At 37.5% G+C, this 27,284-nt stretch overlaps 1 protein-coding gene across 6 annotated transcripts in view; it reads left to right on the top strand.

Annotated features, from left to right (window-relative positions):
* The window catches only part of FERMT2 (FERM domain containing kindlin 2), a 72,989-nt gene extending 46,441 nt beyond the window's left edge, over positions 1-26,548 (top strand). The window contains exons 5-18 of one of the 6 annotated variants that reach the window (XM_052646175.1): positions 3,426-3,458; positions 3,786-4,011; positions 4,382-4,484; positions 6,844-6,951; positions 10,392-10,526; positions 11,226-11,275; positions 12,476-12,600; positions 21,009-21,115; positions 21,382-21,603; positions 23,568-23,591; positions 24,126-24,146; positions 24,724-24,848; positions 25,176-25,317; positions 26,274-26,548. In XM_052646175.1, the coding sequence (XP_052502135.1) occupies positions 3,426-3,458; positions 3,786-4,011; positions 4,382-4,484; positions 6,844-6,951; positions 10,392-10,526; positions 11,226-11,275; positions 12,476-12,600; positions 21,009-21,115; positions 21,382-21,603; positions 23,568-23,591; positions 24,126-24,146; positions 24,724-24,848; positions 25,176-25,317; positions 26,274-26,447 (1,595 nt within the window). In that variant the 3' untranslated portion in view covers positions 26,448-26,548. The remainder of the gene's footprint in view (positions 1-3,425; positions 3,459-3,785; positions 4,012-4,381; positions 4,485-6,843; positions 6,952-10,391; positions 10,527-11,225; positions 11,276-12,475; positions 12,601-21,008; positions 21,116-21,381; positions 21,604-23,567; positions 23,592-24,125; positions 24,147-24,723; positions 24,849-25,175; positions 25,318-26,273) is intronic. The other 5 variants (XM_052646177.1, XM_052646176.1, XM_052646179.1 and 2 more) reach the window with 5 other exon arrangements.
* Positions 26,549-27,284: the final 736 nt, after the last annotated feature.

Here is a 27,284-nt window from a genome sequence, read left to right as displayed (position 1 = left end):
GAATAGGCTGGTTGGGCTGGTTCTTGAACCTCATGTGAATGGAATCATACATTGTGTGTGCTCTCTTGTCTGTGAAGTAACTGTTTTCAGTTGAAGGATTTTTTTTAATAGGTTTAGTTGTCTACATCCAAACAGTTTAAAAACATTTGAGGAGTTGATGTGAAATGCCAAGAAAGTACACAAAGATAGTGATATGAGAGGACTGATTATCTATAGAGAAGTCCCATACACATGAAAAGTAATGAGATTAATTTTTAAAAGAAATACTAAATATCAAGTTTGCCTGCTTTTATGATTTGTCGGTCTTATTAGTCAATGTTTGGACCAAAGGCTGACAGATTTGACCAGTTGTATATTATGTTCATACAGATAGCAACAGGTCTGTACATCTCAGCTTATGACGTCTTCTGGGGGTCAGACACTGTGCCCAGTGCTACACAGAGGTTCCTGTACCGCAGGGTGTGGTAAGGAATAGGTGTAATTTTCATTCTACTGAGGCAGAAACAGGCTCAGTTTCCTTTAGTGCCTATGTGCTTCCTGTATTATGAGCATCTATGTGAGCATGGTTAACAATTATATATTTATGTGTTTGCATATTTTCATTTCATCCTTACACAACATCTGTGATTTTGGTGGCATTATCCCCACTTTACTTACAAGGAAAGAACATTACAAGGGTTAGGTAATTTGCCCAAGGTCACAAAGCTAATCAGAGACACAGCTAGGATTCCAGTCCAGATTGGTCTGGGTCTAGCACTCATATATCAAACCATTATGTAACATCATTTCTCCAGTTTTTAATATTTAAAGGTGAATACTTTGTGAAATATTGGTGTGTGAATTATACTTCAACAAAGCTTTTTTATTTAATGTTTCAAACGGTAAAGGATCATGAGTGAATTAGCAATTCTCAGACTTTAGTCAGATGCTTACACAGAAATATGATAAAATTCTGAGTGTTTACATACCTTGTTTACAGGCTGTGCTCAGGTGACACACTCTCTAGTGCTTTGCCACTTGCTGGCTGTAACTAGGTAAATATCTATTCTCCAAGTACCTGTGAGGAGGGAACCATTTAAAGTAGCATGATCCCATGTCTGGGGGAAACAATTTTTCCATGTAAGAATTAACTTTACTGTTTAGTACTGATTTACAGATTTCTAAAGATTTACTATGGAAGTAGAAAATTAACTTCATTAAGAACTTTTCTAGGAAATCTTAAAGGCAGCTCGACAAAGGAAAAGTCAGGGTCCTAAGGTAATCGAGAAAGTCAGGAAAATCACCATGCAGGATGCCATTGTTCCTAACTAGAATTTGCCATTTTAAACATCAAAGCATTTTTTAAAAACTACTCTTTAATTATAAAAGTAATGAGTTTTTAAAATTTATAGAAGGTGGCCCATTCTGTCGTGCTTGTTAAAGTCTTTGCTTCTCACCCTTATAGTTTTAAAGTTATCATTCTGTGGTGTTCAGCAAACTCATATATTTTGTTGCTGAGTACATATGCTACCTCATCTTAGACTTTATTAGTTTTCTGCTTCAAATATAGTTTAAATTGGGCAATCAGGAATACAGGCTGGTTGAGATTGTCACTGAACTGGGACTTAAAAGGAATTTAAAATGCACATACCCTCTGACCTAGCAGTGCTGCTAGAATTGGGAAATAAGTACAAAAATGTTTATTGGAATGCAGTCTGCCGTAGCAGTGGTGACATCAGTAATAAAACTCTAAAATGAATAAATGCACACATTTATTCATTTTATATATTCAATGCACACATTGGGAACGGCTTAAATAAGTTATGGTACCTGGGAGGCAGTATGTTTAGCTGCAGTTGAGTCAGACTGCTGATTTATAGCTTGGCTCTGCAACTTAATAGTTCTTGACATTGGACAAACATATGAACTTCTCTGTGCCTCAGTCTGCTCCTCTCAAATGACGACATATGAGCTATTACTGTAGGCTGCCTAACAACAAATAGGAAAATGAAGTGAAAGTATGGAATGTAGATTATACAAAGTGTAGGTAAATAAGAAGGAAGGGAATCGATTGAATGGCTGATTCTATTAGGTGTTCCGTAACGTAGGGGAATATATTTTGTTATAGAAACTTCATAAAGAAGTTTCATTTCCACACCTTTTTTACATGTATAGGCTCTACAGCAGAATTATCCTTTGCACAATTGAGCTGGAGTATTGTTCTCAGCCCTTTTATAAGTAACTCTTTCACAAAATGCCCTTGTATTTTAAGGTTCTTTGCTTTACAACTAAATATTCCAGTTTTTTTCCTCAAAGGTTAAAAGGGAACATTACAGCCTTTGTTTCTTCACGTTCTACATGTTCGCATTCTACAAATTGTTTTAGTATTCATTGGGAGAACACATTTAGAGGTATCAAATCAGATAACCCTGTGGTTAGTAAAAGGTTTTTTTTGTTTGGTTTTTTAATTTTTTTGCTTTATGTTCTCTTCCTAGACTCTGTCTTGACAACTTTAAATATCTCTAGCCTTACCATCAGTTTTTCATGGGTAGTTGTTTCTATCATTCTGTGTTTATGGGTAGTGTATAGTTAGAGATGACAGGAAAGAAATTCCTAAGCATATTCCTAAGTTAGGTAAGGAAAACAGCTATTTCATTAACAGCATCCATTTAACAATGTGACACCCATTTACACATTTTCTTTTTAAAAATTGTTACTACAGGATAAAATGTATTAACAGAGTTGGAACTTTGAAGGGAATGTGCTTTTGCTTAATGTCATTCTGAATTTTTTTTTAAGTCTTAATCAAATCTGTTTTTGTAGTTTAAATGACAGAGAATAGATCATCAGTGGACTAATTCAAAACAAAATTTTTTTTAATGTAGCCTCTTTTTTTAAAAGAAGTATTTTAAAAAATGTATGCCTGCCCTTTAACACTAAAGAAGCTGAAGATTAAGAAGATAATATCTCTGTAACTTCAGGGGATTGAATATAAAATGCACTTTTGTTAGCCTCTTTCTAGGGCAAAATTTATATATCCTTTTGCTTTAATATTTTATTTGTAACTGTTGGAGCCAGTTCAACTATTCATTGAGAAAACAACATAAAATTATTATCTTAATTTATGTGAATTTATTCAGTTACATTGAGCTGTCTTAAAACAGGGTATGGTGATTTCAGAGGGTGATAAATATACATGTTTGTCACTAAACACATGCCAAGAGCACAACCTCATTGTTTTGAGTTGAATAAAAGCTCATTTTAGGTTTTAGCTTCTAAGGTTCTTTATTCTTAAATTCACTTAAAATATTTATTTCAGGTTATGATTCACAGTTAGGAAAATCTGTTTTCCTTTTCCCATTTTCTTTTCATCTTCATTCTTTGTTTCTGTCTTCTATTGTTGCCTTTCCTTTACCTTCTGAACTCCTTTCTTTCCTTTTCTATAGGCACTGATGTTCTTTACATTGGCCCTCTGAAAGGTGAGCCTTGGCACAATTAAAAAAACAAAAGTGCTGGTCTGTCTGCTTCAGCAATATCCTTAACTTATTCTAATTCTCTTGAACTGTTTTCCCTAGAATTTCTACCAACTTAATTATATTTTTGACCTTATTGTTACATGTTCTCAATGCTATTCAAGTAAAGTTAATTTCATGTGTTTCTAAGAGGTAAAATAATGTACTAAAGCTTTCCCTTCCAAAACGAAGTTTGTGTTTCACAGTGTGTTTTACATCATTATAGCATGTATTACTGAAAACTAAGATAACTATCCTTCATACTTACTACCTGTTTTTCACATTATTTATTAGGAACTATATATTCAAGCCCAGGACTTTATAGTAAAACAATGACCCCTACTTACGATGCTCATGATGGAAGCCCCTTGTCACCAACTTCTGCTTGGTTTGGTGACAGTGCTTTGTCAGAAGGCAACCCTGGTATACTTGCTGTCAGTCAGCCGATAACATCACCAGAAATCTTGGCGAAAATGTTCAAACCTCAAGCCCTTCTTGACAAAGCAAAAATCAACCAAGGGTAAGTTTTTGTTTTATTTGTTACTGTTTTTTTGCTATTATAAATTACAAGGTTTTTTTTTAACTGAAGCATAGTTTATTTACAGTATCGTGTTTCAGTTGTGCAGCACAGCAGTTCAGTTTCATATATATGCATGTGTGTGTGTCTGTATGTACAACTGAATACAGTTGTGCAATAGGTCCTTGTTGGTTGTCTTATTTTATAAATAGTAGTGTGTATATGTTAATCCTAGCCTCCTAATTTATCCCTCCCAACCAAGGGTAAGTTTCAAAATATATAGATAAACAATTTAAGAATTTCTTTTATCTACATAGAGGTAGAAAATTAATTCTGTCTTGCTTTGTTCCACTGTGTTTGTTAATTTGTCCAGGTGGCTTGATTCCTCAAGATCTCTCATGGAACAAGATGTGAAGGAAAATGAGGCCTTGCTGCTCCGATTCAAGTATTACAGCTTTTTTGATTTGAATCCAAAGGTACCGAGGGTTTAGAGGGATCTATTTTTGTTTTTCTTTGTTTCTTGGAAGTTGGTGGGTTAAGGAATTGCTTGGATATGGATAGCAAGTCTTGAATATAATATTAGAAGCTCAAAACTTTGGACACAATTGCCAGTATTTTAAAGAAGTCTGTTGTTTTAGTAGGTTGGAAGCATAACTAAACCCTTTCTTTTTGTTAAGATAATTGAATTGTTGGTTGATTTGTATTTTTTAACTTTCTTTTATATTGAAATATAGTTGGTTAACTATGTTGTGGTAGTTTCAGGTGTATAACGAAGTAATTCAGTTATACATGTATCTGTTCTTTTTCAAATTCTTTTCCCATTTAGGTTGTTAGGTAATATTGAGCAGAGTTCTTTGTGCTGTATAGTAGGTCCTTCTTGGTTATAACTTCTAAATACAGCAGTGTGTACATGTCAATCCCTAACTATTCTTTCTGCCCCTCTTCCCCACTGGGAACCATAAATTGTTCTGTAAGGCTGTCTGTTTCTGTTTTGTAAGTTCTTTGTATCATTTCTTTTTAGAATCTGCTTATAAGCAATATCATACCATACTTTTCTTTCTCTGTCTGACTTACCACTCAGTATGACAATCTCGGTTTCCTCCATGTTGCTGCAGATAGCGTTATTTCATTCTTTTTTTTAAAAAAGATTTATGTATTTTATTTTAGTTTTGGCTGCGCTGGGTCTTTGTTGCTGTGCATGGGCTTTCTCTAGTTGTGGCGCACAGGCTTCTCTGATTGCAGAGCACAGGCTCTAGAGCGCATGAACTCAGTAGTTGTGGTGCACAGGCTTAGTTGCTCTGCAGTTTGTGGGATCTTCTGGACCAGGGATTGAACTGGGGTCCCCAGCATTACAGGGCATATTCTTAACCAGGGAAACCCTGTTTTGTTCTTTTTAATGACTTCGTAATATTCCATTGTATATATGTGCCACATCCTCTTTATCCATTCCTCTGCTGATGGATGTTAGGTTGCTTCCATGTGTTGGCCTCTGTTGATGGATATTAGGTTGCTTCCATGTCTTGGCTATTGTAAGCAGTGCTGCACCTGCAATGAACATAAGCTTGCATGTATCCTTTTTGACCATGTTTTTCTGTGGATATATGCCCAGGAGTGGGATTGTGGGATCATATGGTAGCTCCATCTTTAGTTTTTTAAGGAATCTCCACACTGTGTTCCATGGTTTGTATTTACTACAGAGTTGGTAACGTTAGTTTATCTTTTTTAATATCTCTCTTCAACTCTACTTTAGGTAGAAGAAGAGTTTTCTGAAAGATTACCTATTCAGTTACTTTCAAATTTCTAATTACATGTGCCAGATGTTGCTTCAAAAAAATTCTTTAAAAAAAAAAATTCTAAAAAAAAAAAATTCTTTTTAAGTCTACATTTCTCTCAGTTTCACAGCCAAACATTGTTATATGTTTTTACTGTCAAGTGGTTGTCATCATCTCTGCTACTGAAATACTGTGCTTCTCTGATAAGATGTAAATTTGCTATAAAATCTGGAGTGTTTCCCCCAGAAAATACATGACACAGAGATTTGGATCTTTTGCTTTTGTATCATCCTTGTGGGTGGGGGGACTTCTCTTGTCTGCCTCTCATACTTTTCATGTCTAGATTGTAGCCTAGATTTTAATGTATGTATTTATCATCTTAAATTATGTGCTTAAATAATACTTTGTACAACACTAAAATATATATAGAATTATAAAAAAAATCATTTTAATTCTTTTTTAGGCTTTATCATACCTAATTTTGGTAAACCCAAAGTTTTTTGGGAACACAGTTACATTTGCATGGGGTAGGAAGGGGCTATGCATTTTGTTACTATTCTAAGATATATTACTACTAGTTTTTATTAATATAACTGGATAATTCAGTAACACTTAGGTCTTTTACACAAATGTGTGTGTGCCCTTTATTTTGAATTTTTAAAATAATTATTGTTTCCAAGGACCTGCTACTTTGGGTATGCATTTCCACAGTAAGCAAGATGTTCCCTGAAATAATTAATATACTCTGTGATTATGACATGTTAGTGTAAGTTGCAAAACAATACTGAAAAGCAGTCAGTGCTGCCTTACTTTAATGTCTTCAAGTTAAATTCCTTTTGTTAAGGCCTAGTGTACCTAATGGTTATTACCCTGGAAAATAACATACAGAATCTACTCTTAATACTGAATATGTAAAAATCTTTTGGCATATTTTAATGCCATTTTTAATGAAAAATTAGAGATGGCGTATATAGATATATATAACCCTAAGGGTAGCTTTTTTCCTTATTGTTAATGTTAAAGGTAACATATTACAAAAGAATTGTGTCTCTTTTTGCTGCAGTATGATGCAATCAGAATCAATCAGCTTTATGAGCAGGCCAAATGGGCTATTCTCTTGGAAGAAATTGAATGCACCGAAGAAGAAATGATGATGTTTGCAGCCTTGCAGGTAGTGAAGAGTATTGGTAAATTGGACTTTAAAGGGGAATGGGTAGGGGATTATTTACATGGTAAAGTGGCATAGTAATTCCAATAGTATTTTTATATAATGTTTTATTTTTTGCTATGTAGAAAGTGAATAGACACTTAGAAGGCAAAATATGTGAATTTAATTTTTTTGTCTTATGTAAGAGTTTAGTGGCATACTTAAATAGTTACTTTTCTATATCCTCCAACCCCCAGATCTATATTAGCTTAAAACTATCCAGTTTTCCCCTGGAAATAAAATCCATATTAAAAATCAGATTTCTGAAATGAAGCCTTGCATAACTTCATAAATAACTGGGAATGGTAATATTTGTAAAATGGGCTATGGCAGAAATTAATACTTTTTAAGATAATAAAATTTTAATAGAATAGTAAAACTAAACATAAATAAGTCTTTAGAATGGCAATTCCTTAAGAAGCAAGTAACTTAACATTAAACTAGTATTTTTCCAGATGTGGATCTTGCATACCACCTATTTCAGAATTACAGTAGGGCTTACTAAGAAATTAATGTCCACTGATCTCCCCTCTGGTAAAGTAATATTAGGACGGCACCCACAGTTCCGCATTCTTAGAGACACTGAGGTCTGACTGACCACTAGATTAATCTTTCTAGATGAATCATTTCAGCTATCTAAGTGTTCTCGGATTATGGTGGAAATCCATTTTCACATAAAGTTCTGATTAAGTTGATGTTCTTTGAGTACTATAAGCAAAAAGAACATTTAGTTTTGAATGTCTTTTACTTTAACAGTGATTTAATTCTTCATTAGAACACAAATAAAAATGCTCTCCATCTTCCATATTCTTTTATGTACCCAGAAAAGTTTCTCAGTTAAGACTCACAACATTGTTTTTTCGAGAGGAAGAACAGTTCATTTCTTCTCTGTTTATATTCTAAAAGAGGGAAATCAAAATGCACCCCAGATGGAAAATGAATGACAGATGAATTAGTTTAATTATTTATTTTCTAGAGACTTGCTTAATCAGTTAAGACTCTACTTTATGTCTCTGGATCATTAAGGCTACCTGAAGAATTTCTTGAATTAAACTATGGGACAGTTTTTGGAAAATATCTCACTTGGTTACAGCATTGTCTCTACATTTTTCCCACTTAGAGTAAGGGCTTGTAATTCTCTAGTGAAAATTTTGCTGATGACAAAGTAATAAGAAAACTTGTAAAATGTATATGGAGAAAACCACAGCTTTTCTTATATATTATTTCATTTTTTAAAAAAGCCAACAGTTATATGCAGTGCCCAGCACATAGTAGGTATTCAAAAAGTAGTTATTGAATGAGTGTACACATAGTCATATTGTCACAGAAATGGGACTATTCTGCAGCTTTCCCCAGCTCCCACCCCATCCAGTGAACATTAGATATTCCATTTCGATTCAGTAGAAAAACACTTCAGAATGCTGGATTTTAATTCATGGAGACTGAATGCCCCAAAGCATAGCTTTCCCTGGACCATTTTAGAATCTAGATTCAGTGAGAGAAATTTGGACTACAAATCCCCTGAGTTGTTAGAAGCCTTCCCAGAGACTGACCCGAAGCCTCTTGGAAGCCATCCAGCACAAGAAGAGGAAAACTCGGAAAATATGGCAAGGAGATGCCTAGTATTTTTTATTTTAGACATAGGCTGCACCTTGAACTATTCTCTTATTAGAGCTTCTGGTTCCTTGTGTAATAAATCTACAATAGTAATAAGAAACAGAGTACTTCAGAGTAAGAAGTTGTGGATTTTGAAAAGTTAGAAAAGTTAGTAACACTATTTTTTAAGCATTTAGGTCCAATCATGTATTGTAACATTTAACAGCTGCCCCATGCACATTTGAAAGCAAAGCTGGATTTTATGACCTGTCCCATTCACAGCCAGGATTTCTCCAGTATAACTCATAAGGACCTTCTGCATCAGATTCATCTAAGGCACTTAGCAGCCTAGGGCCCAGGCTGGACTCCAGATTTGCTGAGTCAGAATCTCTGAGGGTGAACCTAAGCATCTCTATGTTTAACCAGCTCTCCATATGCTTCTTATTATACTCTGATATTTGAGACCACTGCCTGAGAGCCTCAACCTACCTCCTTCTCCATGGTTTGTGAATATGAAAGTTTCTACCATTATAAGGATCTCATTTCAGCACAACTGAAGATACAGCCAGAGAGTAGTTGTTGTTAGTTGCTAAGTTTGTGACCCCATGGACTGTATCCCAACTGTAGTCCATAGACTATAGCCCAGCTGTAGTCCTCTGTCCATGGGATTTCTCAGGCAAGAATACAGGAGTGGGTTGCCATTTCCTTCTCCAGGGGATCTTCCCGACCCAGGGGTCGAACCTGTGTCTCCTCCATTGGCAGGCGGGTTGTTTACTACCGAGCCACGAGGGACCATAGCTAGCGACTAGTCATTATTAATTCACTAAATCTTAAAATAGAGGAACCTATTGGCCTCTATTAGTTAATTAGATAATTGGCCTCAGCATTAGTTTACTAATTGTTCCCATGAACAGATTGTATTTGGTGAATGAATCCTTAAGAAATATGGATTGCTACTTATTTTGTGCTCTGAAAAATAAATGATTTAAGTGATGCTTAACTTTGTATAAAACCTCTTAAGTTTAGCATCAGAATCTAATCATTAATATTTGTTCTAAACCGTTTATCTAAGTGTGTTTAAAATCATGACTAGTTCTACACCCAAAGATTTTGTTATATACATATAGGAGGACTTATCACTACTCATTATGTATGTACATATATGTATATGTGAGTATTCATGTGTGTCAGGGTGGTGTATGTATTCACATATAAACATGTTTATTCTTATGTATAAATGACAATGTAAGTTAGGTTTTCAGCATTGAATTGAAGATGGAGGGTAGGTAGTGGAACTTTAGTTTTCAACATAATAGCGATAACTAACTTCCCGCTGCAGGGTAATAGTACCCAACAGTAGTAAGTAGTAATAGTAGTAAGATAAGGTAACCAGTGTTAATGCATTTATTCAGACCTTATGCATATTCTGTTCATTCATCCAGTACCTGTTGCTTCTAGCTTGCGTGCTAGACGTGGAATACTGCAGGGAGGATGGGACACTTAAAAGTCACTGCTCGTGTAGAGTTCAGTGGACGAGGTGTTAACTCTAAATCCTAGGGATTCCTAAACTGAGTTCATTTGTGTTTGTCAAAAAAATCCTCCTTGTTTGAGTAAAGATTTATTAGCAGGTTTAGGACACTGATTTCAGGTGCCATGCCCATCATTTTTCTATCCTTCTAATTCTTGGGAGACTTTTAGCCTTTCAGATTAGGTGACAAAAGACATTCAATCTAGATACAGATAATAATCTCACTTTAAAATTCATAGTTAGAAAAATCATTTAAATAAAATGTCACTTCTGGTTTTAGTATCATATCAATAAGCTGTCGATCATGACGTCAGAGAATCATCTGAACAACAGCGACAAAGAAGTTGATGAAGTTGATGCTGCCCTTTCAGACCTGGAGATTACTTTGGAAGGGGGAAAAACATCAACAATTTTGGTAGGGTGAATCTTTTGCCTATTAATTTAGTCTGATGCTTATACCTTTTTTTGGAACTAGGTTTTCATGAAGTGTTTGGGACATATAGAGAAATATTTAATGCTTTAGAGAATACATAGATTTTCCAGAAATTTTCAGGGAAGTTTTTTACATTAATACTGTTTAGTCTCTAGTGCTTCCAACACAGTAGAGAGAGATCTTCTGCCAGTACAGTCTACACTTTCTCTTACAAGTAGTGGGAGAACATTTCTGCAGAGGAAAAGTTAACTTCAAGCCATGGGAAAATCCGTTTATTGATCTCCAAATTTAAAATATTAGGAAAAGAAGAGGAAATAGATCTCAGTAAAATTTTTAAATGCTTAGATTTTAGTTATTACAGAAGAAACACTATTCTCAGGACTGTTAAGAGTCAGAATATTTCTGTATGCAGCTATAAACAGTTTTAGTCATATTAGAATCAACACTACATTCTTGTGGATTGTCTAAATTGCTGTATTGATCAAATTTTTAATAGCTTTTAATGCCATTTGAAAATGCCTTTGTACCCTATGACCATGTATATAATACCTTTAAAATCTTTATAATCTGTAATTTATGTAATTTTCCTTGTTTATTGAACAAGATGGTTCTTAATATCAGATGCTAAACAGTTTCAGATTTTTTAAAAGTGAGAAAAAAATATTTTCATTCTTTTCCTAGGGTGACATCACTTCCATCCCTGAACTTGCTGACTATATAAAAGTTTTCAAGTAAGTACAAAAGAGAAGGAATTCCAAATATTGGTAAATAAATGTCAGTTTTATAGTCATGTTCACATTCTTGAAATTTATGTCACTGGCAAATGCATTTCTAAAAGCATTTGCCAGTTATTATGAACACTAAATTATAATGCGGAAAAATTTTACCTTTACAAAATTAAAATTTCTGTACTTATTAAGTTGTTTTATCTGATAAACATTTTGCTTAAGGCAGGGAGGAGACTGTGTCACTTAGATGGATTGCATCATGCAAATTCTGAAACATACGGTTCATATAAAGCATCTTGTCTGGGTGAAAGCAGTATATAATGAACTGTTACTTTCAGTGGTTATTTCCTTGTTCAGAGCTCCAGAACTCATTGGATTCTATTCATTTGTTCATGGGATATTTTACAACAAGATTCCAGAGTATCTTATCTAGATTTTTAAATGGTTGGTCTAGTCATACTCCACAGAATCAAGAGAGTTAGGCATTAAGACAGAAAGAGGAAAGGAGGTGATGTGGAATATAAGCTCTGGAATAAACCATTTATTGTAGCTGAAGATAAAACAGCTCCACATAGTAACATTTCTAAGCTACTGACCTGATTTCAGATGCTGCTCCCTACCTCCACTTTGTTTTCCTTTTACCCACCTTTTTCATCTGCCTACACTTTTCCTAATCCTCTCTTCCTCATGCTTCATGTTTGGCATTGGAGTGGCAAGTGAAAGTCACCACTGCAATACATCCCTAGAGATAAGCACTTCGCGCACTTTAGACCTGCCAGGCAAACTTGCCTGTTTAGAGAGGCTCTGGAAGCAGCCCTGCGGACACCGCGAACCTGCAGGTACTTAGAGGACCCAGGAACCTTCCAGTTATTTACATTTCCTTCACTTTTACTTTCCTGTCCTTTCCATGTGACCTGCTCGTGATCGGGACAGCTACAACTGACAGAAATACAGGAATGTTATCCTTAGGGTCTTTCTCTGCTCACTCACTGTAATATCTCCTGAGAAGATTGAGAAGAAGGGGAAAATCCAATAACAGCAACACTGAATATAACACACAAGATGAAAGGGGACTGAACTCAGCATATATAAAACTTGGCCTCAGACTTTTAACATTGTGAGATTTTGCTGCTAAAACATAGCATTGATAAAGTTATTTCAAAAGTGGTTTTTTTCCCCCTTCCAATTCTGTTCAACGCATAGGCCAAAGAAGCTGACTCTGAAAGGTTATAAGCAGTATTGGTGTACCTTTAAAGATACATCTATTTCTTGTTATAAGAGCAAAGAAGAATCCAGTGGCACACCAGTTCATCAGATGAACCTAAGAGGTAAGGAAAGCCTTGGAATGACCGTATTGATGGTAGAATATCTATTAGCTAATATTCACTAAACTTCATTTTGCTGGGGGATAAAGCTTTTAGCAGTCCTTTTGCTCCTTTAGGTACTTTTTTTAAGTTCAGTATTCAGTTTCCCATGAATATTTGGTTCTGATCTCTGTGCAGGCCTCACATGAAGGCTGTGCTTCTACTTTTATCCCAAGTAAATCTGTGGCATCCCTTTTCTGTTCTTCAGCATGAGGATGTGTAGGTTTTCTCATTCTGAAGGAGCTGCCCGCATATCTGTTTCAGACTCTGCCTCATTCTCATTTGCTATAGTTCCCTCCCAGTTTTCGCTGCTGTCTCCCTTCATCATCAGCATCCTGCTCCTCTTCCTCACCTTAACAGGTAACCAGCTGGTTCAGTTCAAGTCCCCAGTCTCTTGGCTTTCTGACTCACCAGTGGGTTAGCCACTGCAGGGTTTTAACTGAGTTCTTCCCCTTTCCCAACACGTCTCGCCTGCACAATTTTGTTGTCTTCGACACTGCTCTCATGCTGGCTCCCGGGGCAGCCCCAGGGGCTCTCTGAGGCTCCCTCCTAGCTGACAGCCTAAATCTCGTTGGTTTCCCCTTACCTCTATAGATCCACAGCTATCTCAGAACAGGGGCTAGTATTTGAGCACACGTTGCTGCACATGTTCCCACAGTCCTGTGGCCTGGACTGAGTCTGGCTGAGGGCTCAGAGCTGCTGGTTTGGGTCTTTTTTCCCCCATTCAGGTCTGTGGAGTTACAGCTTCATTTGAGTTTTAGTGACTTCTGTTTGTTCTTCACACTGCTTCTTCACCTCTTTCGAAAACCTGTTGGATGCATTGGTTCAGGTGGAGGAGCATTTCCTCTCCTGGCTGGCCTGGTTCTTCTGCAGCTGGAGGATGTCTTGCTGCCCCTTGCTCTGATTCTCTCTACACAGCCTTCAGCTATGTTTGGAGATTGCCACTGAGCCCCTTACTGCAGAGATGTTACTTAAAGCTGCCAGCTCATTTCTAGTTTAGACACCACTTCCTCTAGGAAGCCGTACCCCTGAGAACTGCTCTCCTACAGGCTCACACAGAACTCACCGCACCCTTGGTCCCCAGCATGTGTGCCGAAGGATGCAGTACACATTGGCTTCTCACTGTTCATGCTCCTTTTACTGGCCTTCCCTTATAGCAGAGGCTGGAAGACTAAACGACATTTTTCCAGACTCATTTCTAGTGAGACTGAGATTCCAATCAGATGCATTCTTGCATTCCAGTCAGATGAATTCCCAACTGAGTTAAGGGGTTGTAGAGGCAATTAGGAAAGGATTTAAGTGTTTCCGGGCTCTGGAGTTGACATCTGTAGATCTGTATTCTTTATTTTTTTTAGTACATTGTGTATTAGAATATTTTTAGTATATTTCAGCAAAATGTCCAAATCTCTACCTTATTTCTACTCTGCCTAGTAGTCATCTGTGAACTATTGCTTTATAGTTACATGTGTGTGTGCTAAGTTGTGTCCAATTCTTTGCAACCCTATGGAGTGTAGCCCACCAGGCTCTTCTGTCCACCGGCTTCTCCAGGCACGAATACTGGAGTGGGTTGCCCTGCCCTCCTCCAGGGGATCTTCCCTACCCAGGGATTAAACCCACATCTCTTATATCTCCTATATTGGCAGGCGGGTTCTTTACCACTAGTACCACCTGTGAAACCCATTTATAGTTACATACATTTTAATAAGGGGCTTCCCTCATAGCTCAGTTGGTAAATCATCTACCGCCAATGCAGGAGACCCGGGTTCGATTCCTGGGTTGGGGAGATCCCCTGGAGAAGGAAATGGCAACCCACTCCAGTATTCTTGCCTGGGGAATCCCATGGACAAAGGAGCCTGCTAGGCTACAGCCCACAGGATCTCAAGAGTCAGACACAGCTTAGCAACTAAACCACCACCACAACCACCACATTTAATAAATAGAAAAACCTCTGCTCTCGGGTAGAAGATTGCTATGCCCATGTGTTGAAATTCTGTAGCTTTCCTAAAACTTCTAGTTAGACTCACTGCCTTTCTCCCTAGGTCAGGAGTTGAACTTTTGGATCTTTACCATTATTTGTTACTCTCAGAGTACATTGCAGCTGTCCTGTTGCTTCCCTTCCAAGCTGCCCAGGATCCACTCCGATTATCCACTGTTGATTTAGAGGCTTAATCTGTCTTCCGGACCCTATCTTCTCTGTCCCTGTTACATCCTTATTCTTCTCTGTATGACTGAGAAGTTAAGTCCTAGATGGAGAACAGTTTACAGGGTGTCCTAATCCGACTTCTCCCACGTCTTTCCAGAGGAGTACTTTTCCAGCACATCACACTGGTGAGGGTAACACTAGCCTAAGAATCAAATGGCCTAGGTTCTGCTCTGCCACAAAACAAGCCCTGTGATTTTGGAAAAATAACTGTCAGGACCTTAGTATCTTCCTCTGAGTAATGAGAGTGTTAGACTAGATGCTCTCTAAGGCCCCTAAGATAACTAAAATGTACAGTTCTAAAAACTGCAGGTCAGCAGATGCTGACTGGTCACCCATGCCACCTACTGTGCCAGATACTAGAGTCATGGATCGAGGACAGGTTATAGTCACATCCCTAAGATGTCAGAGAATGTCAGGAAATAACTACAATTTGGGCAATAGTAGTACTTTAAAAAGTAAGCAGTAGGTCAAAGGAACAAAGAGGTAAGGATGCTGTGCCAATCTTCAGTGATTTTGGAGAGAATTAGGGGAAGCTTAATAGGGGAAATAACACTGGAATTAAGATCCCAAAAAGAAAATTGCAGTCCATGAAAGGAAGGAAGAGAGTTGGTAAAAGAGACTGATGTGCAAAATTGCGTGGGGAAAATCAGCAGCAGTCAAGCGGGGGGTGGGTGAGGGGGCATACTTACGGAGTTGAAGTGGAGAGGATGAATCCTTCCCTAATAGCTGCTGAATCCATTCCTTCTAACAAGAAAGGTGACAGCAGGAGTTAGAGGATAAAGTTGTTAAGGAGATTGTTTTCTAAACTGGCAGCAGTGAAGTGACACTGAAGGATTATGAATACGATAAGATTCATCATCCTTACATTGGCTGCAATGTAGAAGAGTAATTTTAGAGTAGTGATACTGATCCAGGTTATGCTTACCAGCATGGGTGGGCAAAGGGCACAACTTTGTTAGATTCTCAGGACATTCAGTCAACAGACTGGATGATTAACCTGGGAGAAGTGACTTGAAACAGTGACTGGGAAAGTGACTTGATCCTGGCTTGTACAGTTGGGTGGATAGGGTAATACTGAGATTGAGAACATATAAGAGCAGAGTTTGGGGAAGAAGATGAGCTAAATTTAATTGGGTTATTTTAAATTTGAGGTGCCGGTGGTGTATCTTTTTGGAGCATGGGTAAGATCCATGCTGCAGATACTGATGTGGTAGCAGTGAGTATTAATAGTAGATGAAGCCTTTGTAGTAGTTGTCTGTAATATGAAAAGGCTGAGAGCAGAACCCTGCAGGATACCAATGTTTAAGGGACAGGGCAGATTGGAGGAGGTGGAATTTGCAAGGGAAATAAACAACAAAATATCTAGGAAGACCATGGAAATGAGCTATGATAGAAGTTAAAGGACAGAGTAGTCAATAGTATCAAATGCTTCAGAAAAGTAAGATTAAGCTTCCATAAGATTTAGCCACATGGAGGTGGTTCGTGGCCTCTATTAAGAACAGATTCAGCAGATTTCAGTGGGCTTTTATACATGGGAGCCAAAGTACAATCACTGAGATGGGAAACAAAGATAGCTTTTTGATGAACCTCATCTGTGACAGGCAAGGAGGAAAGAAGGCAGTAATAGAAGAGAGAGGCCTAAATGGAGAGGTGTCTTATGGTTTAAGATGGGAGACTCAAGGAAGTTAAATGCTGATGGAACTGTCATGTAGAAAGGCAGGGAGGTGGGAGGACAGGATCTTTGTGATGGAACAAGGTACCTGACAGATGGTAGGAAACTCTGCCTGCTTGGATAGGAGAGATACCATTTCCTCTGTGTGGAACTGAGGGTGGCCAGGTTTATCTGCTTTGGTGGCAGGAAGTTGGGGGATCTCATTTCTGATGGTTTTCATGTTCTTGGAAAAATAACAGGTGAGGTTGTTCTCTAAGAGTAGCCTAGGAGGCCTGAGAAGATGTGAAATAAAGATTGTTGAGGATGTCAGCACAGAAGGGTTGCAAGTGTTAAGGGGCAGATTGATGTTGGGAATCTACATGTTTCTAGTGAGACTTACCTGCTCAGTTTTGTGATGTTTTTTTCCCCCCATCTTAGAGTGCTCAGCAGTCAGAGCATACGCAAGTAAGAGGTAGGTGGTTGGGTTGAGGCAGGATTAAGGTTTTGCGAAGTGTGTATAATGGAAAGATGGTGAGTCTGGAGAGTTGGAGGTGACAGCTAGTGAAGCAGGGTCCAGGCTGGACTGCAGAGAAAAGGTGGAAACATGGAGCCAATGGGGAGAGAGTTGTGGGGTCTCCCAATGTTGTGATTGGGTCTCCCAAAGATTTTGAGGGGATTTAGAATTGAAGAAAGATACATCTCTTTGTTTTAACTTTGCAGGTTAAACACATTGCCACACAACTTCCTGAGTGTTTGTAATGATTGTGTAGGAGTTACATGTGATAGCTATTTATGTGAAATAAATATTCTAAAAAGAAAGAAAGAGGGAGGTAAAGTTCATCAAATTCGTGATTGAAGTTAATTCTGGAGAGGAGAGGATCTCTCCTTTATCTAAAATGTTTTGTTTCTTTCATTTGCTATTTAAAACATGTATTTGATGAGGGGGAAAAAATACAGTTTAAACATTTGTTCAGATACATAGAAGCTTATTATCTTGTTGCTTGTACTTGCTTTGTCAGGAGAAGTTGCTTCAGTTCAGGGACAAAGGCAACAGCAGGCCCTGCTAACAAGTTTACATTCTTCCCCACAGAGTCTGCACAATGGTCTTAACACGCACTGAGGGTGACATAAACTAAGTACTAACAATTGGAATACTCTTTAGGAAGCTTTGACATAATCATTATCTTACTGATCCTCATAGCATCACTGTGAGATAGAGCTTAAAGTCAGGGAATTTGGGCATAAGTAAATATGATATGCTTATTAAGTGGTCAAGAAAGGTCTGGAACCCCAGTCTGTCTGCTTACAGAGCTCTTCTTCACTATTTTATACTGGTTGCTAATTTAGGCTGACCGTTGCCCCATTATCTATCTGGGTATACATTCAGTAAATCTCTTTTCTCTCCTATAAAGCCATAAACTAATGGTTAACAGAGTTGATTACGGGGATTTTGTACAGTCCATCTGTTCAGTTCAGTCGCTCAGTCGTGTCTGACTCTTTGCGACCCCATGAATCGCAGCACACCAGGCCTCCCTGTCCATCACCATCTCCTGGAGCTCACTTAGACTCACGTCCATCGAGTCTGTGATGCCATCCAGCCATATCATCCTCGGTCGTCCCCTTCTCCTCCTGCCCGCAATTCCTCCCAGCATCAGAGTCTTTTCCAATGAGTCAACTCTTCGCATGAGGTGGCCAAAGTACTGGAGCTTCAGCTTTAGCATCATTCCTTCCAAAGAAATCCCAGGGTTGATCTCCTTCAGAATGGACTGGTTGGATCTCCTTGCAGTCCAAGGGACTCTCAAGAGTCTTCTCCAACACCACAGTTCAAACGCATCAATTCTTCGGCGCTCAGCCTTCTTCACAGTCCAGCTCTCACGTCCATACATGACCACTGGAAAAACCATAGCCTTGACTAGACGGACCTTAGTCGGCAAAGTAATGTCTCTGCTTTTGAATATACTATCTAGGTTGGTCATAACTTTTCTTCCAAGGAGTAAGCGTCTTTTAATTTCATGGCTGCAGTCACCATCTGCAGCAATTTTGGAGCCCCCCAAAATAAAGTCTGACAGTGTTTCTGCTGTTTCCGCATCTATATCCCATGAAGTGATGAGACCAGATGCCATGATCTTCGTTTTCTGAATGTTGAGCTTTAAGCCAATGTTTTCACTCTCCTCTTTCACTTTCATCAAGAGGCTTTTTAGCTCCTCTTCCCTTTCTGCCATAAGGGTGGTGTCATCTGCATATCTGAGGTTATTGATATTTCTCCCAGCAATCTTGATTCCAGCTTGTGTTTCTTCCAGTCCAGCGTTTCTCATGATGTACTCTGCATATATGTTAAATAAGCAGGGTGACAATATACAGCCTTGACGTACTCCTTTTCCTATTTGGAACCAGTCTGTTGTTCCATGTCCAGTTCTAACTGTTGCTTCCTGACCTCCATATAGATTTCTCAAGAGGCAGGTTAGGTGGTCTGGTATTCCTATCTCTTTCAGAATTTTCCACAGTTCATTGTGATCCAAACAGTCAAAGGCTTTGGCATAGTCAATAAAGCAGAAATAGATGTTTTTCTGGAACTCTCTTCCTTTTTCCATGATCCAGCAGATGTTGGCAATCTGATCTCTGGCTCCTCTGCCTTTTCTAAAACCAGCTTGAACATCAGGGAGTTCACGGTTCACGTATTGCTGAAGTCTGGCTTGGATAATTTTGAGCATTACTTTACTAGCGTGTGAGATGAGTGCAATTGTGTGGTAGTTTGAGCATTCTTTGGCATTGCCTTTCTTTGGAATTGGAATGAAAACTGACCTTTTCCAGTCCTGTGGCCACTGCTGAGTTTTCCAATTTGCTGGCATATCAAGTGCAGCACTTTCACAGCATCATCTTTCAGGATTTGAAATAGCTCAACTGGAATTCCATCACCTCCGCTAGCTTTGTTCGTAGTGATGCTTTCTAAGGCCCACTTGACTTCACTTTCCAAGATGTCTGGCTCTAGATTCGTGATCACGTCATCATGATTATCTGGGTCATGAAGATCTCTTTTGTACAGTTCTTCTGTGTATTCTTGCCACCTCTTCTTAATATCTTCTGCTTCTGTTAGGTCCAGACCATTTCTGTCGTTTATCAAGCCGATCTTTGCATGAAATTTTCCCTTGGTATCTCTAATTTTCTTGAAGAGATCTCTAGTCTTTCCCATTCTGTTGTTTTCCTCTATTTCTTTGCATTGATCGCTGAAGAAGGCTTTCTTATCTCTTCTTGCTGTTCTTTGGAACTCTGCATTCAGATGCCTATATCTTTCCTTTTCTCCTTTGCTTTTTACCTCTCTTCTTTTCACAGCTATTTGTAAGGCCTCCCCAGACAGCCATTTTGCTTTTTTGCATTTCTTTTCCATGGGGATGGTCTTGATACCTGTCTCCTGTACAGTGTCACGAACCTCATTCCATAGTTCATCAGGCACTCTATCTATCAGATCTAGACCCTTAAATCTATTTCTCACTTCTACTGTATAATCGTAAGGGAATTGATTTAGGTCATACCTGAATGGTCTAGCGGTTTTCCCTACTTTCTTCAATTTGAGTCTGAATTTGGTAATAAGGAGTTCCTGATCTGAGCCACAGTCAGGTCCCGGTCTTGTTTTTGCTGACTGTATATAGCTTCTCCATCTTTGGCTGCAAAAAATATAATCAATCTGATTTCGGTGTTGACCATCTGGTGATGTCCATGTGTACAGTCCATAAATGTACGTATTCCTGAAAACTTGCCAGTAAAGTGAAATTCTGCATGCCCTTATTTTCTTACTGACTTCCCAAGTATATAAGTTTATATTACCTTCTGTGTCAGATGGACTCCTCTAAAATTTTGTGCAAATCAGGAGAGCCTGTGCCCCCCGCCCCCTGCAGCCTGTGCCATTAGTCTTCCTTGCACCGGCGATTGGAGGGCAGAGCAGCTGAGTGCGCGAGCAGTGGGGCCCTGAGGAGGCCCTCATACAGGACTCTCGCTCACACTGGCTGGTTCCCCACACATGTGCCTTTCTTAAAAGGCATCATAAAGTCGTTTATTCTGACCAGAACACACTTTAGAATTTTATTATGGAAAGATATTTAGAAACTTAGCAAAAGTTTCTGTACATTTAGAAACTTAGCAAAAAAAAAAACCCTGATAACTTAAGATTCGAAGAACTGAATGATATTAAAATAATAATATGTGAAACTTGTGGGAATAGAGTACAAGTTTTCTTTGTATAATATCCTTTTAATAGAACTCTTTCCTTCTCTTCTCAATCAAGTTTTAAGAAATGTGAGGACCACAAACTGTGCAGTTACATCTCTTGTATATTAGGTCTGAGTTGAGTCTTTGCTCCACCCCCAACGAAATTACTGAACATAAAGAATTCCCTGATTTGTAGACTCCATGACAGCAAAATCAGCATGTTAAGATACCATAAAATGGGAACTGCCTGTATTGGCTTGGGATTTCTCAAGTCTAAATTTAACCATTTTAATATATATATTTTTTTAACTACAGGGTGTGAAGTTACCCCAGATGTGAATATTTCAGGCCAAAAATTTAATATTAAACTCCTCATTCCGGTTGCAGAGGGCATGAATGAAATCTGGCTTCGTTGTGACAATGTAAGTTCTCTGGTTAAAAATAAACCTCAATTTGGGGGATGTCCCTGGTGGGTCCAGTGGTTAAGACTCTGTGCTCCCAATACACGGGTCATGGGTTCAATCCCCTGGTCAGGGAACTAAGATTCCACATGAACAGTGCAGCCAAAAAATTAAAAGTAAACCTAGGTTTTCTTTGCTTCCTTAGTGAGTTGACCATTCATTCTTATGTTTTATACTCAAGGATTTATCATGTGATAGATTCCAAACCTCAGTATTTCTTTTCACAGGAAAAACAGTATGCACACTGGATGGCAGCCTGCAGATTGGCCTCCAAAGGCAAGACCATGGCAGACAGTTCTTACAACTTAGAGGTTCAAAATATTCTTTCCTTTCTGAAGATGCAGCATTTAAATCCAGATCCTCAGTTAGTACCAGAGCAGATCACAACTGATATAAATCCTGAATGTCTGGTGTCCCCTCGCTATCTAAAAAAGTACAAGAACAAGCAGGTAAACAGTTTTCTACGTATACTTTAGTTTCCCCTCTTAAACACTACTCTTTAGTCTTAATTGGTAGTCTTAATTTTGTATCAGGTGGTTAAAATATAAGGAAAAAATAGCTTTCAGTCAGTTTAAATTGGTCATTTAAGAAAAATCATTATTTTAATAGGAAAGATAATGAGGTAGAGTAGTTGGGAGCATATTTATTCTAAACCACCTGAGGAAATCACTATGCTAACAGGATATTCTTTTCAGGGAATTGAATATGGTCTTACTGCTTTGTGTTCCACAGTTCATGCCATTTTATTCCTTAAATAAAGTAAGTCTGATACAGAGCACAGCCAGCATTTCCCAGCCAAATCTCTGAAGACTCTTTTTGCTGTCAAAATGGACCTTTCCAGCTTTGGAAATAAACTTTACGTGGTTTATAGTCCATGTTTAACATTGTCTTTTCTTAACATTATCAGTCAAAACGTAAGCCAGATTTGCATACTGTGACAACATTTGGTAAATTTTCACTGAAATTCACTGCTTTTGTTCCCTCTGTTTAGAATTCCTTTTCTGGAAATGACTACCATAAAAGGATTGCTATTTAGGAAAATGGTTCTTCGGTCCAACACAAAAGGTTCTTTGCCAGGGGAGTTTCACTTGGGATAGCCCCCAGTATTCTCGATACCCAGCATCATGCCATAAAAGGAAAAAGGCTCCAATTTAGGAAGGAAGTGAAGAAGAACTTTGAAATAAATACTTCATTTTTATCTAGTTTCATTTTTATCTTTGTTAAGGAGTAATTTTAAAACATTACTGGAAAGGCCCAATGATATACCCAGAACACTTGTTAATTCTTAACCTTAAATACAATGTTTATCATATGGGTCTGAAATCCCTTAGCTGGAAATGTTCAGAAGTTTTAATCACCAAGTATTTGTCTTTTAAGTTGCAGAAGTTGTGTAAGCTACATGGAAATTGTTTATCCCGTAGTCATATGATGTGGGAGTAGTGAGGAATGGAGGAAATGCCCTTGGAGCTGTGTGGAATGTAGATTGTAAGTTAACAAGGGAAAGTGAATCGAGTACTAATTTCATTTTTTAATTCTTAGGTTAGTTCATTTTAAAGCTATTTATAAAGAGACTTGTTTCTAAAAGTGGATTCATTTGCCTTCAAAGTCAATGAATAGTTTCAAATCTAAGCAGTTTACCATTTCACTATTCAGGTATTAGGAATAAAAGATCTTAAATTATAATTGTGAAGATTGCCAAATGTTAGTTTAGCTGTCAGACAGGTACTGAATTGTTTTCCCAGAAGCCTTTAAAATGATAGGTTTAGCTGTAAAAAGATGAATCTTCTTTTGGTGAGTTCTTGACTATAAGTCAACTGAAGATTCTCTTCAAGACAAAGAATGTGTGGCTGTCCTTAACTGACAGGACGGTAGTATGTATGTGGTCTGAGATTAAGGAGCTTTCTAGCCTTGTCTTCCACATTGTCCTCTTATCAAATGCACATTTATTTTGAGTTCTCCTTTCCCTAACCAGGAGGTTGAGTCAAGTATTGCCCTGACACCTAGTTAAGAGCTGATAAGCAGGAGTTTAGTTGCTATTGTGTGTCATGTACTGTACTGTTTGTTGGACTTAGTGGCTCAGTAATTGGATTTGTTAAACTGTATAATCCAGTGGCATTTAGGAGTCAGGTAGGTCTAGGCTGTGCAGGCTATGGGGTCATTCAGCCCTACCAGGGCATAAAGTCTTCAGGCGCATATAGCCTTTGTTACAATCTATTTTAATTCCCCAAGACTATCTATTAAACTTGCTATGGATATTTTTTTCATAACTATGACTCCCAAACTGGATTTTTACATTTTAGAGGAAAGAATTATTCTTCGTTTTATTCATGTTAATCCAAATTGAAATGAACTGATATATTTGTAGCCACCACTCCTAGTGTAGTGTATGGCATATTTTTATTTTCCCTTCCAGGAAAAAGGATGCAAAAAAAAGATGGTAATTGAGGGGTTTGCTTTTCTTCTGTAAATATAGAAACAGTACGGTCACTGCACTTATTTAATGCCTTCAACTATTTTCTGAAAAGCTGTGCATGGATCATATTATTTGACTCAATATAAGACAAGATTAAAGGCTTTTGAATATTAATTTTCTTTTTTATCTTGCTACTAAAATAATTAGCTTTACCCTAATCAGTAAGACCTGGTACATGAAGGGAAAAAGGTTATTTGCATTTTAAATTTTCTCCCTACAAATTTCTACCCTTAATTTTAGTAACATTTAACAATCTAAAATAATGTGGAGTGTTTCTCAGTATTCTAAATGGAAAGAATCGCTGCTTTCTCATTTTCATTTTCATGCTTGCATTTACTTTGCTTGGTTTCCACCTAAAGTCATTTTTTTGCATGGTTTTTGGCTGGAATTTTGGTTTGCAGGTTACCGCAACTTTTTCTTTGCTTCATTGCCATTTTTTCTGATTGCCTTTTTTTTCTTTCTGCTTCCTTTTTCTTTTCCTCGCATTGCCATCTACAGCCAGGCTATATAAGAGATTTGGTAAGTTCTCCATATTTAAAAAAAAGAAAGAATTAAAAATATTTAAGCCCTAGCTACAGTCTCCCCTCATGAATTAATTTCCCTCTACTCTTTGAGCAGATAGGCATCCCAAAGTGAGTAAACTTAAAAACTAACCTTTCTAATTACTCCTTTAGAAAAATTTTAAAACCATTGCAGTGATTTCTAGTGCTAGAAACCTGTATGGCAGGCACTCATTCTGATCAGATATCTTGGTACTGAACTTAAAACCCATCATGTATATGAGGATTAGAACTTGTGTTATCATATGTGTGTGTACTTGAATAAGTCTCAACAATTATATATACCTACTAGTACTTATTCTTTCTTGACATATGGAACTAAAATTAAGAAAAACTATATATTGAAGTTTAGTTTGGAAAGTCATTAGTTTACTAAAATTCCCAAATGTATTTTCAGATATTTTCTAATTTCATCTCTCCCAGTACATAATTTTGGGGCATGGGGCACATAATTCAGTGTTTTAATCTTTTTTTGTCTTGATTCTACCATGAAAGAATAATATCTAATAGTAAATATGATGTTTACTCATGTTTAGATAACGGCAAGAATCTTGGAGGCCCATCAGAATGTAGCTCAGATGAGTTTAATTGAAGCCAAGATGAGGTTTATTCAAGCTTGGCAATCATTACCAGAATTCGGCATCACACACTTTATTGCAAGGTCAGTGGTTCTACTCAGCACCGATGTGTAAACCTCAGTCTGTGCCTTCTTACTTAATTGACTTCATGTAATTAGAAATTAAACATTTAAAGCTACCTACTGAGACCCATTAACCTATTACACAGTAAAATTTAAAGAATGTTGGAATGTATTTTCTATGCTTATAATTTTTTTCACCAAAAACTTAAAGTGATTTCATTTCTCTTTTTACTCAGGCAAGAATAGCACTTTAAGAGTTAAAAAGTACATATCTTCAAGAAAAACAGACCAACATGTCCCCCTACCACCCCTGTTTTAAAACATGTATTTATGTTTTTAATTCTGTAGGTTCCAGGGGGGCAAAAAAGAAGAACTTATTGGAATTGCATACAATAGACTGATTAGGATGGATGCCAGCACGGGAGATGCAATTAAAACCTGGCGTTTCAGTAACATGAAACAGTGGAATGTAAACTGGGAAATAAAAATGGTAAGCTGTAACCATCCTGCTTGAACACATACACATAGTCGATCTGCTAAAAATGAATTAATTAAGAAGAAAAGGCCCTATAAATGTTTAAGATTCTTTGTGCCATTTCCTCTTAAAGTATAAAACATGCTTGGTTGTTCATTTCCTACTTGCCTATTTTACAAGTAGCCCAGATACTTCTAAGAGTGTAATATGTTACAATATTGGCTAATCTTTCAGGTTGTCTTTCTGTAATGAATTTATCCCTTTCCACTCACAAATAGCAGCTGCTCTTTAGTGAATGCCTGCTTTGTGCCAAGCATGATACTAGATGTTTTACATCTGTACCCTATTTCTAAACATTACCCCAGCCCTGCAGGGTAGATGGATTATCCCCACTGTACAAATGAAGGCCATTGTTGTCCATGACTGCACACTGAGAATTAGGATTCAAACTGGGATACTTCGGGCTCTAAAGCCTGGCACACCATGCTACCCCTCGCCTTGGAGTATATGACTCTCACTTAAACAGAATATTTCCCTAATAAGTCCTTTGTTTTAGGGTCATTGGATTTGTTGTACTGATTTCAATTACTTCATAGAATCTTGTATTTCTGAAATATTCAAACATGAAACCTAAAGGTTAAATAGCTAAGCACAGGAAATAGGTTTTCTCCCAGGACTTGAAGGGAGACACTCATTAATTGAATCACCAGAGACCTTTTGGGAACTTAATGACCTAAGCCTCTTGCATTCAGCCTTCCTTTTCAGAACAAGAAAAAAGGAGGAGAGGAAGGGCTAGTAAACTTCTACTTATGCTTTTGGACTTCAAGGCATTATTAGTTTAGGATTAAAAAAAATTTTTTGAGGACCGGCAAGTATTTTATGATCAGGACAGACCTTAAGTATAGTGGCCTCACTTGGACCCAGCCGTCTGGACTTCTGCAGGGACTGATGGTTCTCTGTCTTTGTTCTAGGTCACTGTAGAGTTTGCAGATGAAGTACGGTTGTCCTTCATTTGCACTGAAGTAGATTGCAAAGTGGTTCATGAATTCATTGGTGGCTACATATTTCTCTCAACACGTGCAAAAGACCAAAATGAGAGTTTAGATGAAGAGATGTTCTACAAACTTACCAGTGGTTGGGTGTGAACAGAAATGCTGTGTAATGAAACTCCATGGCCATAACAGTTATTTAACTTTAAAAGCTGTTGTTTGTTATATGCTGCTTAATAAAGTAAGCTTGAAATTCATTATTTTATCATGAAAACTTTTTTGCCTTACCAGACCAGTTAATATGTGCACTAACAAGCACGACTATTAATCTGCTATCATGATACAATGTATGGACTTGAATATGGCACATGTTCCTTAGAGCCAGGAATTGAAACTGAAGTAGTGGGTAAGTTAGGAACAAAACATCACTGATTCAAGCTAGCCAAACTGTAAGAAACTCAAGCCATCTACTTTAAAGCTATCCAGGGCTTAAACTATATGAAGTCTGTTTATCATGTTTAATGCATGTGTTGTAATGTATGTTTAATTTGACCTCATAATTTTTCAAATATCATACTTTTGGTAGCCATCTGTCATCCGTTTCCCCCCCAACCCCAAAATAAATTAGGCCTACAAAAGGTGCCTGGTATTTAATAATGTCATTGTTTGATCTTGAAGGAAAATGCTATTAGTTGTTATGCCTGGTTTTTGTCCTTGAATAAGCATGTATGTATATTGTCTTGTGTTTTTATTTTTACACCATATTGTATTACAACACTTTTAGTATTCACCAGCATATTCACTGTCTGCCTAAAATATGCAACTTTTGCATTACAATATGAAGTAAAGGTCTATGAAGTATGCATTTTGTGTAACTAATGTACAAACACAAATTTTATAAAATTGTACAGTTTTTTAAAAATCTACTCACAACTAGCAAATGGCTTAGATGTAGCATCTTTGCATTAATTAAATGCTCTTTAAAATATAATT

The sequence above is a fragment of the Budorcas taxicolor genome, chromosome 10 (genome assembly GCF_023091745.1).
Source record: "Budorcas taxicolor isolate Tak-1 chromosome 10, Takin1.1, whole genome shotgun sequence".
Lineage (NCBI taxonomy): Eukaryota > Metazoa > Chordata > Mammalia > Artiodactyla > Bovidae > Budorcas > Budorcas taxicolor.
This window is presented reverse-complemented; position numbering and strand designations above follow the sequence as displayed.